This window comes from Macrotis lagotis, chromosome 2 (assembly GCF_037893015.1).
Source record: "Macrotis lagotis isolate mMagLag1 chromosome 2, bilby.v1.9.chrom.fasta, whole genome shotgun sequence".
NCBI lineage: Eukaryota > Metazoa > Chordata > Mammalia > Peramelemorphia > Peramelidae > Macrotis > Macrotis lagotis.
Genome location: NC_133659.1, coordinates 75638591 through 75653178, shown reverse-complemented (window position 1 = coordinate 75653178; position 14588 = coordinate 75638591). Strand labels below are relative to the sequence as shown.

The 14588-nt window shown below is 38.2% G+C and overlaps 1 protein-coding gene across 1 annotated transcript in view; it reads right to left on the bottom strand.

Moving 5' to 3' along the window:
- The window catches only part of LOC141512858 (major histocompatibility complex class I-related gene protein), a 35419-nt gene extending 22015 nt beyond the window's left edge, over positions 1 to 13404 (bottom strand). The window contains exon 1 of the mRNA XM_074222180.1: positions 13269 to 13404. Coding sequence (XP_074078281.1) covers positions 13269 to 13323 — 55 coding nt within the window. The 5' untranslated portion in view covers positions 13324 to 13404. The remainder of the gene's footprint in view (positions 1 to 13268) is intronic.
- Positions 13405 to 14588: the final 1184 nt, after the last annotated feature.

Sequence of the window (14588 nt, the reverse complement as noted above, 5' to 3'; positions counted from 1 at the left end):
CAGGACAAGTATACCCCAGGGCAGAGCTCCAAAGTATGACTTTTTCTTAAGATCTGGGTTTGAATCCTGGCTCTGACATTTTCTACTCATGTGACTTTGGATAAGTCATTTTACCCTTTTGAAGGTATTTCCTCATCTCGAAAATGACTATGATAATTCTTATTATCAACTCACAAAGCTGTTGATAAGAAAGTACTTTGTGATTTTCTTAAAATTCAATTTTATTTTATTTCAATTCCAAATCCCCCCACCTCCTCTCCCTCCTTCACCCATCAAGAAAAAGTGAGAAAAATAAAATCTGTTACAAATTATATGTATGAAAAATTCTTGCATTAGCCATGTCCTCCAAAAATATGATTCGATCTACACTTTGAGTTCATTGGTTTTCTATCTTGGAGGTAGATATCATGTTTCAACATGAGTTCTTTAGATTGGTCCATTGTGTTGATCAGAGTTCTTAAAGTTATTCAAAGATGATTATCTTTACAAAATGGCAGTTATTGTATAAATTGTTCTCCTCATTCTGCTCACCTCATTTTGTATCAGTTCATACAGGTTTTACTAAAACTATTCCCATCATCATTTCTTAAAGCACAATGCATTCCATCACATAAATATGCCCTAACTTGTTCAGCCATTCCCCAATTGATGGGTACCCTCTCAGTTTCTAATTTTTAACCAAGTCCTTTTAAGTAAAGACTTACATTTATAGAATTACTAATCAGGGTTATTAGCACTTAAAGCTGCACTAAGATTTTTGGGATTCTATGTATAAATGTGAGTCATTATTTAAAAGGTATTTTTGTAATGACTCTATATGAGTAGTTATTATTATCATCATAAATTCATCTTTTAATACTTTCTTATTCTCAGACTCTCTCTCCTCTCTGACTCCATTTACTTATTTAGCCATCCAGCCACTTCAATGTTGTGTTTGTCACCAGAGACCCTTATCCCTTGGCCTTTATGCCACTAGAGGGGTGTCTCTCCCAAGCATTTGAAGACTTCCACTGGCAGAATGGGCAGATGAGAGTAATTTATTCCAATGGCAGCTGTGGAACACTTAGAGCTTGGTCACATGTTGAAGACACCAAGGACATCCACTGGCACTATCATCAGTCATCTTGACTTTTGTCTTACCACTGGTCTTAAATGATTCAGAAAGAGAATGAGGTTCACAATTTTGTGCAATTCTGCCTCATTTAAATGGGATTCATGTAGGAGTCAAGATATCATTTCATGATGCTGATACTCTTTGAAAATGGACAATGACAATTTTTGCCTTGATAATTCTTGAGACTTTTGTCTACTACAAAGTAAATTTTAGTGGGGTTCTTTCCCTTGCTTTGTAATCCTTTTTCTTGTCTTTGACTGGTACCTTTATTTCATTTAGTTCAGAACTATTTTGAATGTTTTCTATTCTCCAGGTACCAGTAACAGCCTTCTCACTTTGAGCAGATAATCTCATCTACAGGCATCATAGAACATTAGAGATGTGGAGGAACCTTAAAGGTCATCTAGTCCAATTCTTTATAGTATAGATGACAAGACACAGGATCATAGACTTTGAACTGGCTTTGAAAAAATGGTTTGTCTACAGTCATACTACTAGCAAGTAGAAGATCCTGGACTTGAACCCAGGTCTAATCCTGACTCTAAATCTAAAGTTCTACCTACTCTGCCATGTTAGCTATCAAATGAAATGAAGTGGTTGAATTAGATATCTCCAAGGTTCCTTCTGGCACTAAATTCCATTATACTATAAACTCCTTTCTTTCTTTCTTTTTTTTTTATTTTATTGATTTTGGGGTTTTTTCTATATCTAAATTTCCCTTTTTCTCTCCTTTCTTTCCTCTCCTAGAGAACCATCTCTAATAACAAAGTATTTTCCTTTTCCCCTTTCTACATAAGAATCTCTTTAACCTTTATTCTCAATCGTCTTTTTCACTCCAGGTTCAGAACAAGTTATTCATCTTTGGTAAAACTAATTCTTCCATCTATGCTTTGATCCTGTCTCTTTACCTCTTCCAGGACCTTTTCCTATTCATTATCTCCCTTCTCTTGTATCTTCAGTTTCTTCCTTTCCACTGGCCCCTCCCCTACAAATAAGCTCTGGTCTCCCCTCTCTTAAAACAACCACAAAATTCTTTCCTTGAACTTGGTCATCCACTCAAGCTAGGGTTCCTTTCCTTCTCTTCACTGTCAAATGCCCTTAAAAAGAGTCGGATTCTTACAGTTGAAAGGAATTTTAGAGTCTGAGAGCAGTCTAATCAAACTTGGTCTACTGAGAATTTTTCTCTATGGATCAGGGTTCTTAGCATTTATTTGTGTTGTGAACCCTTTTGGAAGACTGGTGAAACACATTTCTACACACATATATTTATGTGTGTGTGTATATATATAGACACATATATAATATATACACAAATATTAGAAGTATATGAAATATCCCTGACAGACTGTCATTCAACCCCTACTTGGACAATGGTAACAATCATGACAGTTGAACTCTCATTATTCATAAGAGTAAAACTGAACCCAAATATTTATCTCTGCAACTTTCATACATTGGTCTCGATTCTGTTTTCTGTAGGGAAAACCCACTGAGTCTATATCTTCTCCAACATGAGAGCAGTTGAGGTCATAGAAAGGGTGAATGTTGGATTTGAAGTTGGAGACTTGGGTTAGAATTCTGGTCCTGATACTAAAGGATTATGAGTAAGTCACACCCTTTTGGGGACTCATTTCCTCATCTCTAAAGTGAGGATAATAATCATCAGACAGTTATGAGGAATGTCAATTTGTAACATTGAAAGCTGTGATGATGATGAGAGCCTTTCAGATATTTCAAGACAACTACCATGTCTCCCCCCTCATACACCCAGGCTTTTCTTTTTTAATACTCACATTTCCTTGATCCTAATACAGCTTGCTTTCCAGATTATCACTACCCTGACAAACTTCTTTGGAAATGTGCCTCAATTTGTTGTTATCCCTTTTAGCGGGTGCTGCCAAGAGCTGAGCATTATCCTCACATGCCATTAGAAACCCCCCTTCGAATGAATATCATTCCACCTGTCATGAATCCATCATCAGGACCACAGCTCTCCATCTTCTCCATAAGGACATTATGTATGAGAGAGACCGCTAAATGTGCTGCAATCTGGTTGTACAGAGCAGATGCTTTGGATGTCTCTAAAGGAGCCAGGACAGCTTACTTGAGCATCACCAGATGTGTATTCTTGAGAGTGGAGGAAAAAGGTTTTTTCCTTTTCTCACCTGTTTTGAAAAGCTCATTCCTATTTGCTTTGAATGAATGAGTTTGCTAGGGGCCCACAAAACCCCAAAGGAACCCGCCTGGCATTAGAATAATGCTGCCAGCTATCAACAAAGCAAAGGAGAGCCAACCCTCAGAAATGAAGTTTCAGAGCCTCCTAACTCAGGAAGTTAGGTGCCTAACAAGAGGGAAGCAAGCAACAAAGGAAAACAAGCAAATGGACTCCAAAAGAGAAATAGGCTTCTTCTCCACTAAAGTCCTAAAATTTATGGACTAAGTGCTGACTGTGAATTTCCAGGGCGGGGGGATGATACTGAACTCTAGGGGAAGAAGGCTCCCTCTTAGTATGGAGCTAATTCTAATGTTTGTTATTCCTAACTTCAAAAAACTGTTCTTTTTTTAATCTAATATTTTTATTTCCCCAATTACATAAAAACAATTTTTAACATTCATTTTTAAAAAGTTTTGAGTCCCCAATTTTCTCCTTCCTCCATTGAAAAAGCAGGCAATTTGATATAGATCATACATGTGCAGTCATGCAAAACATATTTCCATGAAAAACCTGTTCTTGTTGAATATTTTGTTGATTTCAATTATTGTAGGGGAGCATGGAGGCAGAGTCAAGAGAGAGACAGAGAGACAGAGAGAGACAGAAAGACAGACAGAGATAGAGAGACAGAGAAAGGAGAGACAGACAGACAGAGAGAGAGAGAGAGATGAACCAAACTTAGATGATACAGGAGATGAATCTATGGTTAGGGGTTAAGCCATTGCTATTTCTTAAACCCTTAAACCCTATCCATGTGTACTCAGAATAGATATTCCACATCATTTATATAAACTACCATACTAATAACTCCATCAAAAATAAATGAAATCATTTTGGCAACACTGGTAATTTAGTAATTTGGCAATATCGTACTTTCTACTTCATTTGTACCCACTCACACCACATTTGCAAACTGGTTTTTTTTCTATCACTCTATTGAAACTAATTTTTTGAAAATTATTTGTAACTTCTTTCTTAATTACTAAATCTGATAACTTTTTTTTTAGGTTTTTTTCCAAGGCAATGAGGGTTAAGTGTCTTGCCCAAAGCCACACAGCTAGTAAATCTGATAACTTTTTCTTTTTTTCCTTCTGAAACAAACTGTATCATTGATGTTATTTTTTTAAAATAATTACCATCATTTCCCAATGACACACACCATTTTCTCCCTTTCCCCAATTCTCTCTTAGAACAAAAAAAAAATCAACTGACTATTATCAGCTCTCATTCTTTTCAATCTCTTTGGGGCAGCTAGATGTCACATTGTCTAGGACATTGGTCTTGGAATCAGGAGGAAGGGAGTTCAAATATAGCCTTAGACACTTGGCTCTTACTAGCTGTGTGACCTTGGAATAATCATTTAACCCTGATTGCCTCCCAGCCAGGGTCATCTCCAGTCGTCCTGATTTATATCTGACCACTAGACCCAGATGATTCTGGTGGAGAAAGTGAGGCTGGTGACTTAGCACAGCTACCTCTCATTCAAATACAATTATTTCACGTGCTTGTCATGGCATCGCCTCCCTGATATCATGGTCTTCTTGGAAAATGAAGGACAAACATCATTATCCTTAATCTCTCTGCAGCACAACCATCTTGACCATGGACTCTTTCTTGACAGTCATCCCTCCATTGGCTTTTATTAGATCATCATCCTGATTTTCCTCAGTGTGCTCTCATTTCTTTTTCATCTTTGTTCCCTGTATATTTAATAGCCAGCTTTTATATAGTATTCTAAGGTTTGCAAAGAGCTTTATAAATATTATCTCATTTTATCCTGTTCACAACCCTAAGAAACATATGTCATCATTATTATTGTTATTATTATTATTATTATTATTATTATAATTATAAAGGAGAAAATAGAGTCTGAGAAAGATCAAGTGAATTACTTAGGGTCACATAGCTAGTCAATGTTTGAGGCTGGATTTCAATTCCAGGTATCCCAGATACTCTATCCACTTTGCCACCTTGCTACCATATGTAAATATATCTCAAGATGCCTATCAAAATTATACTCATATTTCAAAGTCTTGTTCAAATTTCTCTTCTTTCATGAAGGTTATCCAGATAGGACCCCTTATTCTGTAGTAGTTCTAAGATACATATTCTATGGTAATTATCATACTACTTTGTACTATGGCTAATTGTGAGCTTGTCTCACCCTCCTTTGTAAGCTGTACATTCTTGGAGGGCTTGGTAAATTCCTCAAATTTCTTTGAATTCCCTTCAGCTCTGAGCATGGTAGAGGAAAAACAATATATTGGTTGAATCCAGTAGGCTATGTGGTTGACCCCCTACTGACTCTGAAGTAAGTAGTATTAAAAATTTCTGGAGACTGGAGAGGAAATTGGATTATAATATAATACAGGAAGATCAAGTATGCTATTGTTGTCCAGAGTCAGATCCAGGACTGCTAGTATTCCCCTCAAACGCTCCAGGCTTCTTCCTCCTCCACATCACAGACAAACAGAAAAAGTCCATGATTACACAATTCATTATTGTACTGATTTAGATATCCTGGGAAGCAAATCATGTTCCCCTAAATAAACTATACACAGTCAAGTCTGGCCTAGGCAGAAATATGAAGTATGTTGATTTGATCTTTGGTACCCTTCAGACCAATCCTTTGATCCTAATATTATTTCACCTGTAATCATTATCAGCATGGTGAGGACCAAAGGTGTATCTAAAGCTTTTGACTATTCAGGTACTCTGACTGTGCTCTGTCTCTTTTCACACCCTTACAGCTTTCTGAGAGTAGATAATGGACATTAATCAGAATAAATTGCATCCTAGTGAATGTGTTATCCCTTCCCATAAAAGCAAGCTTTAATTTAGTGAAGTTCACCATGATTCTAGTTGACTCCAAAAGACAACTGAGAATTTCAGATATTATTGCTGACCTGGAAAGGAATTATTTTGGAAGGTAATTGGTTTTTCCTCTGACCCCCAAATCTTACAAGTTTCAGATTGATCCTGTTTTCTTAAGAAAAATTATTATAATGCATTACATATTCCACTGCTCTCTTAAAGGTTATGTAAATCCAATGACCTTCACTTAGTCCTTATTCTAGAACAAAGACAGCAGTGTTAGGCAAGGGTTGTGGGTGGTAGGGAGGGTGACTAATGACTTATATTTGTATACGTTTTATAAAGCACTTTTACTGATTACAGAATTTGATTCCCACAATAGCCCTTTGAGATCTGGTTTCTTATTTATAATAAGTTTTATTAACTCCATTTTATAAAATAGGAAACAGAAAGTAAAATGACTTGCTTGAGGTCACTCAGCTAGAAAATAGAAGAGGAAGGTCCATGAAACAAAGCTCTACAATTTGGAACTCTGGCCATAGGTTTATTAAGGCTACACACACTTTGGTTCAGCAATACCACAACTAGTTCTTATACCCACCCCAAAGAGATTAAAGGAAAAGGAAAAAGGTCTATGAGTACAAAAATATTGATGGCAGCTTTTTTTTGTGGTGACAAAAAACTAGAAGTGGAGGAGATAACCATCAATTGGGGAATAATTGAATAAATCATGGTATATGTATGTGATGGAATATTGTGGTGCTTTAAGAAATGATGACCAGGATGCTCTCAAAAAAACCTGAGAAGGCTTACATGAATAGATGCAAAGTGAAATGAGCAGAACCAGGAGAATGATGTATACAGTAAAACATTATTATAAGATTATCAACTGGGAATGAGTTAGGTATTCTCAGCAAAACAATGGTCCAAGATAATCTCAAAGGATTTATGGTGAAAAATGCTATCTCCAAAGAAAGAACTAATGACATATGAATGCATATTGAAGTATACTTTAAAAAACTTTATTATTCTTGGTTTTTTAATGTTTTCTTTTGCAACATAGCTAATATGGAAATTGTTTTAATTAAATTAAATTTATTTAATATTCCAACAATATGCAAAGACAATTTTCAGCATTCATTCTTTGTAAGATTTTGATTTAGTGGGGCAGCTAGGTGGCACAGTAAATAATGCACCAGACCTGGAGTCAGGAATACCTGAGTTCAAATCTGGCCTCAGACACTTGATAATTACCTAGCCATGTGGCCTTGGGCAAGCCACTTAACCCCACTGCCTTGCAAAAACCTAAAAAAAAAATGAAGTGGGCAGCTAGGTGGAGTAGTGGATAAAGCACTGGCCTTGGAGTCAGGAGTACCTGGGTTCAAATCCGGTCTCAGACACTTAATAATTACCTAGCTGTGTGGCCTTGGGCAAGCCACTTAACCCCATTTGCCTTGCAAAAAAAAAAAAACGAAGAAGGTTTTGATTTAGTAGGATTTCCATATTTTTCTCCTTCCTTCCTCTCTCTCCCCTTCCCTTGAAGGCAAGTAACTTGAAATAAGTTATATATGTGTAACTATGTTAAACACACAATATGGAAATGCTTTGCAGAACTACACATGTAAAATCTATATCAAATTGATTGCCATCTCAAGGTGGGGAGAAGTGAAGGAGGGAATTTGGAACTCAAAATTTTAAAAATCAAATATTATAAATTTTTGTCTACATGTGATTGGTAAAAAAATTAAAATTAAATTTTAAAAAAGATCATAGCTCTGTTGCTAGAAGGCACTTCCAAGTCCATCTAATCTAAAGATATCAATTCCAGGTCTCACAACCAGTTCAATCGGTTTAGCAATGAAGCATTTATTAAGTGCCTTGGACAATAATGCTAGGCGTTAGAGATGAAAAGTAAAAAAATGAAAGTCTTTGACATTAAGAACTCCAATTCTACAGGGTGGCTAGGTGACGCAGTGGATAGAGCACTGGTCCTGGAGTCAGGAGTACCTGAGTTCAAATCTGACCTCAGACACTTAATAATTACCTAGCTGTGTGGCCTTGGGCAAGCCACTTAACCCCATTGCCTTGCCAAAAAAAAAAAAAAAAACTAAAAAAAAGAACCCCAACTCTAGTGTTTTTGCTATACAGCAACTATATATATATATATATATATATAGCCACAATATTCTAGAGTAGCTAATTGTACTAACCAAAAATGACAGTCTTGTTTCTTTATCTTTCATCTAAAAACAAAACTTTGCTTCTTGCTCTCTACTAAAGATATTCAGAAGTGGACTAGGAGTCCTTATTGGGTTTTGTTTTGTTTTATTTTTTAGTTTTTGCAAGGCAATGGATTTAAGTGATTTGTCCAAGATCACCCATAGGTAATTATTAAGTGTCTGAGGTCGGTTTTGAACTCAGGTCCTCTTGACTCCAGGGCCAGTACTCTATCCATTGTGCCACCTAGCTGTCCCTGGAAGTCCTTTATTGGTCTAACCTCCCTTTGCCTTCTAAAATTTCTCAGAGGAAAGAGTGAGAGGATAACTTAGGACCTTAGAGGAACCCTTCTTGTGTCTGATGGGTTCACTGCCCTTTATCCAAAAGTGTTCCCTCTGTGATTCTGAGAGACTAAAAAATGTAGTAAAAAGTGGTCTGATCAGAAAAGAGGAGACCTGAGTTGTAGCCCTACCTTGCCATGCAGGTTTTTGGATACTTCAGTAAAGTTGTGCCCTAAAACAAGAGGGTTAAATTGTACATATCCTTTGACCCAGTGTTATTACCTCTACTGAACATTGGCCCCATAAGTGCAAAGATAGAAGAAAATAGCCCATATAGATAAAAAAATTCATGGGATTACCGGCTCTGTGTGTGTGTGTGTGTGTGTGTGTGTGTGTGTGTGTGTGTGTGTGTGATGGCATCTGAATAAATGGAATAATGTTGCACCAAGAGATATCACTCTTAGATAAGCAAACTATCCAGTAGTCTGGTCTTGGAAAGTCACTAAAGGCGACTTTTGTCCAGGGTAACCTAGTCCAGGATGCATTGAACTGGGACCTTCTTGGCTTTGAAGCCAGATCCTTAGATACTAAACCATAATCACATCTGTCTAAGGAAAGAACCTGGGTAAGAAATACTATCCTGGGGGAATTTCTCTTCCAAATAGGCCTCCAAACACTGATTAGCTCCATGGAAACAGATAAAGGCTGTCATGAAGGCTAATAAATAATATAATATGTATAATATATGCAATAATATAGTACATAATAAATAGCATAACAAGGGCCCATTTTTAAAATGTTAATCTTTCTAATTCAGGAATGATTACAGATAGACAGTTGGAAAACTCATCCTTTAGCAGGTAGTTTGTGACATCATCTGTGGAAGCCATGATTGAAGAATATCATTCAGCTCATGTCATCTCTCCCCACCCCACCAAGAGAAATGTAAACTCTTTTAAGGTAGAAAACATGTCACTATTTATATTCCCAGATATGCTCCCTAATTTAAAATAGGTGTATAATAGGTGCTTGTTAATTGATTGCTTATTGATCCATTGTGAATTCATTTTTCCATCCCCAAAGATTGTTTTCATAATAATTAGCATTATAAGTCCCCTTCTCTGAGCTAAATGCTTTACAGATATTTGATTCTCTTGACAATACTGGGAAGTTGGTACTTTATCCTCATTTTACACTTGAGGAAACTGAGGAAAGCAGATTTACCCAAGATCACACAGCTAGTTAAGCATCTAAGATTAGATTTGAAATCAAATCTTTCTGACTCCAGATCCAGCATCCGCTCCACTGAATCATCTAGCTGCCACCTAGGAGATTGAGTGACTAGCCCAAGGCCATGCAACTAGGAAGAGTCTGAAGCTGGATTTGAATTTGGGTCTTTCTGACTCCAGGCCAGAAGCTTTATCCACCACACCATCTGGCTGCTTCTTTGACACCAATCTGCTGTATATCCATGGGAGAAAATTGTATGTGTGCATTCAACTTGACCTATATGTACCAACTATGCAGTCTAAAATAAAGAAACAAGGTTAGTTGTGAAAAATTTGACCCACTTTTCTTCATACGAAATTCTTCAGGTACAAGGAAAGGCAAGTGCCAATTTGCTGCCTAGCTCTCCCATAGCTTATTCCTCTGCTCCCAAAGCTTGTTCACACAGTGATTCCTCTTTTCCCCATTACTTCTGTTACCCAAATATCTCAATGAGAACATCCCTAAAGAAAGTTGTTAAAGCAGATGAGGTTCCTTTTGAGAGCTCCCACCTGTATCACTTTCACCTGGCTTCCTCACTATCCTCCTGGAAGCCTCCAACCTTCAAAGAGCCCTCTGCCCCTGAGGCCCCTTCCTCTACTAGTTCAATTTCTCCTGAAGGGGCTACACCATCCATGCTCACTCCTCCTTCCTTCTCTAACCTATATTCCCCCTCCCCTACTTTCTGATTTTTTTCTTTTTTATCCTTCCAATGCTTTTTATGTGCTGTCCTTAAGCTCCTTGAGGGCAGGGATAGTATCTATATTTTTTATTCTGTTTGTATTTGGAAGATAAAGTCTGGCAAATAGTAAATATTTGTTGACTCTCCTTGCCTCCCAAGACTCTGCCTCAGTTTCATCAAATGTAAAAGGAGAATAGGAATAGCCCTAACCTCTCAGGGTGATTGTGAGGATTAAATGAGCCCAAAGCTGTCGCATACTAGACATCATATAAATGTTTTTTTCCTCAGGTCTTCCCAAAGAAAGTAGATAATTCAAGAAACTAAGGGGGGAGCAATCTACAAGAGGTCAAATACAGGGAACAAAGATAAGCAACTTTTACCTTCTCTTATTGGTCGGTCATTTCAGTCTTGTTTGACTCCTATTTGGAGTTTTCTTGACCAAGATACAGAAATAGTTTGACATTTCCTTCCCTAACTCATTTTTACAGTTGAGGAAACTGAGGCAAACAGGATGAAGTGACTTGCCCAAGGTCACATGACTAGTAAGGCAGGATTTGAACTCAGGTCTTCCTGACTCTAGGCCAAGCACTGTATCTACTGTACCACTGAGCTGCCTAAAGGCATGAGGAAACTCGATATAGGTTTGAACATGGACAAGTCACAACTTCTCTGAATAAATAACAATTTGCACAGTTAGGGAACATGGGAATAGAGATTCAAACTTCTGATTCCAAGTTCAGTCCTGCCTTTACCTACCCTGCCCACAACTAATTTCCCACTTGGGATATTTGAGCTATAGAAACATGAATAAATACAAGGAGATGAAGGAGCCCTTGGCCATCCCTGTCCAGTCAGCCAGAGTCAGCTTTCCTCACCACTAACTGCTTTTCATAATTCTGAAGCTAAAAGAATCAATTGAAAAAGGCAACAGATGAATTCAAGAGACTGGCTTCCTAGGCATGACTCTGCCACTCACCTATCTAAGAGAGCCACTGACTCCCTGCGGGCCTCAGTTTCTTCATTTGTAAAATATTCAGGACAGACCAAATGACCTCTAAGCCTCCTTCACTCTCTAAAATTCTATTTCATGATCCTGAATCTTAGAAATGAGAGGCAATATGACAGTGGAGTCAAAGTTCTTGGAGTCAGGAAGATCAGGGGTTCAAATCCAGCCCCTGAAACATCCCAGCAAGGGAACTGTAACCCTGGGTAAGTCACAGTTCCTCGGGTACTTCTTCAAAACTCTCTAAGATTACACAGAGTAATTTGAGACCCATATCCATGGAGGCAGTTTCCAAACTTGGAATGCCCTGCAGGGGACTTTCCCTTGGAAATCTCAGGCCTGGGTCATTAAAAACAGAAAGGCTCAGCAAACTTGGAGGACTTCCTTCCCGAGATCCCTAAAACCAGTTTGAGAAGTAGTTATTGTTGTTTTGACCTTCTTTTCAAAGAGCACCATGTCATCAGGGAGGTGGTGCCATGACATGCAAGGAGTTGGATTTGAGTGAGGGGGTGGGGGGACATTGTGCTAAGTCACCAGCCTCAATTTCTCCTCCAGAGCATCTGGGTCCAGTGACCAGATATGCATCAAGTCGACTAGAGATGGCCCTGGATGCAGAGGGAGACCTTGACCTTTTTAAGCTAGTGTCTTTTCAAGGTCTCAGTTTGTCTGAAGCAATGCCCATTCTGTGATTAAGGCTAGGTAAGACAGAAATGAGGCAAAGAATTACCTTAGGTTCTCCCCCAAATCAATTAAACTAGATCAGCTTTTCTGATCAAAACAGAAACAATTGCTATACACACTCATTTTTAGTCAAACAGGACCAAGTGGGGTTTTAATTTTGGGGGGACAAGATCAATCTACCTCCCATATATTTTGGAGCAAATCATGAATACATCTATGCTTCCTAGCATGTGCTCCCTTCCCCTCATCTCTTCCAAAGAAAAAGTAGAACAAATCTGTCTCCAAAATATTCTCCCTTCTTTGATACAGACCTGTGATTTCATTTCCATAAGACATTCCAATATGGAATTGAGAAACTCCCTGCACCCATTCTGATATCCTAATTCATCTGAATCTTGGAGTCTTGGAGTTTTGGAGTGACTAAATGCATTTCCCATGATCACCTAGCCTATTTGGGTCAGAGGCAGGGCTGGACCTGGGGTTTCTCAACTCTGAAGTCAGTCCTTCATCCACTTAAAATGTTCTCTGCTTTCTCTCACAACGCTCCTAGGCTCTCCCTTTGTCCTTTGGCCAAATTCTGCTTTGAGGTGAGGGAAAAATCATGAAGTGTGACAATCCTTCCTCCCCCAAATGCCAGGGTCCCCAAGCAAGCCAGAAGGGAAGATAAGAGAAGGAGCCAAGGGCAGGAAGGAAAGGCAGAATTAAGGGGAAGAAAAGGAAGCAAAGTGGGAGGGAGAAAGGTGCTGTGAAAGACATTCTGGAGTGGATTTCACCCACTCGGAAGCAAAATGAAATTTAAATCCTCCCCCAAAAGAAATGAAAAACTGTTCTATTCCTCCCTCAAACACTGGGTAAACCAAAAATATTCTTGTTTGGTGCTGGCTAGCCAGCCTACAATTTCATCATGTGTTTTGAGAAGAAAACTTGTACTTCCTGGACTGCCCATTCTGAGCTAGAGAAGAGTAAGGGTGGAGGAGAGCCAGGTTGGGGGTACTCACTGGCATCACTTTCTTGAGTGGCTGATGTCATGAGGAGATAAAGAAGGAAGATCATCTGACGGGCTTAAGGGACCCTTTCTCTCTCCAGATCCACTCGACCCACTCTCAGCTGGTTGTACCTCTTGAGAAATGACACTCCTCCAATAAGGAGGAAGAAAAATATCAAATGTCATCTGTTTCTTGGTAGATTGTAGAAATAAAAAATGAAACCTAAGTAGTAGCTACCACTAGAATATACAGGAAGCCAAGAAAACCCTCTGTGTTCCAAGCCAAATTAAACATTATTTAGTTGCCTTTTTCTATATCCCATGTGTTTTTTTCCAACATGTAGCCCCTTTTTCATCATTCTTAGAATCTAAAAGTATATTTTAGAGAGCCCTGCCTAAATTGTGCCTAGGAGTTATAGTACTCATTCTCTTTTCCCATAACAACAGGATCCAACTCCTGCAAATCACCCAACATTCTGAACTAAGAAAGACAACACAAGAGACTCACAACCTAAGGCATGAGTGTCAAAGAAAATGCAGGGAATGATTCCAAGATGTAACTACTGCTTGATCAATTTTTTTTTACTTTTTTGTTCAGTCATTTTCAATCAAGTCCAAATCTTTGTGACATCATTTGACTTTTTTTTTGGCAGAGACACTGGGGTGGTTTGCCATGTCCTTCTCCAACTCATTATACAGATGAGGAAACTAAGGCAAATAGGGTCAAATGACTTATCTGGAGTCACACAACTAGTAGGTCTCTGAGACTGGATTCAAATTCAGAAAAATGAGTCTTCCTGACTTCAGGCCCAGCACTCTATCCATTGCCCACTTGCCCACTTGGATCAAATAGGAACTAAAGTATCACATAATCACAGCTCTAATTGTAGAAGTTTTTCCTGATATCAAACCTAAAATTTGTCTTTTAAAAACTCCTATCTATTGTTCCTGATCTGCTCTCTGAATATCAATCTATTTTTATTCCATATGAAAGGTCGTTCTAATACTTAAAGACAGCTATAGCTCTCTATTTCTACAATCTTATCTTCTCCAGGATAATTATCCTCAATTCCTTCAACCAGTCCTTCTATGATTCAAAATCAAGACCCTTCACTATCCAGGTTGCCTGCCTCTGAACATGCTCCAGATTAACAAGATCCCTCTTGAATCATAGTATTCAGACTCTTCAGATGTCTGTTCAGACAAGGGATTTTGGGGACTGATGACTTCTCCTTAGAAGCTAAATCGGCCTTAAAGTTTTACAATGTAGCCTATTTTTGGTTTGGTTTAGTTGTCAAATATCACTGTTGACTCAGATGTATTTTATTCAGGA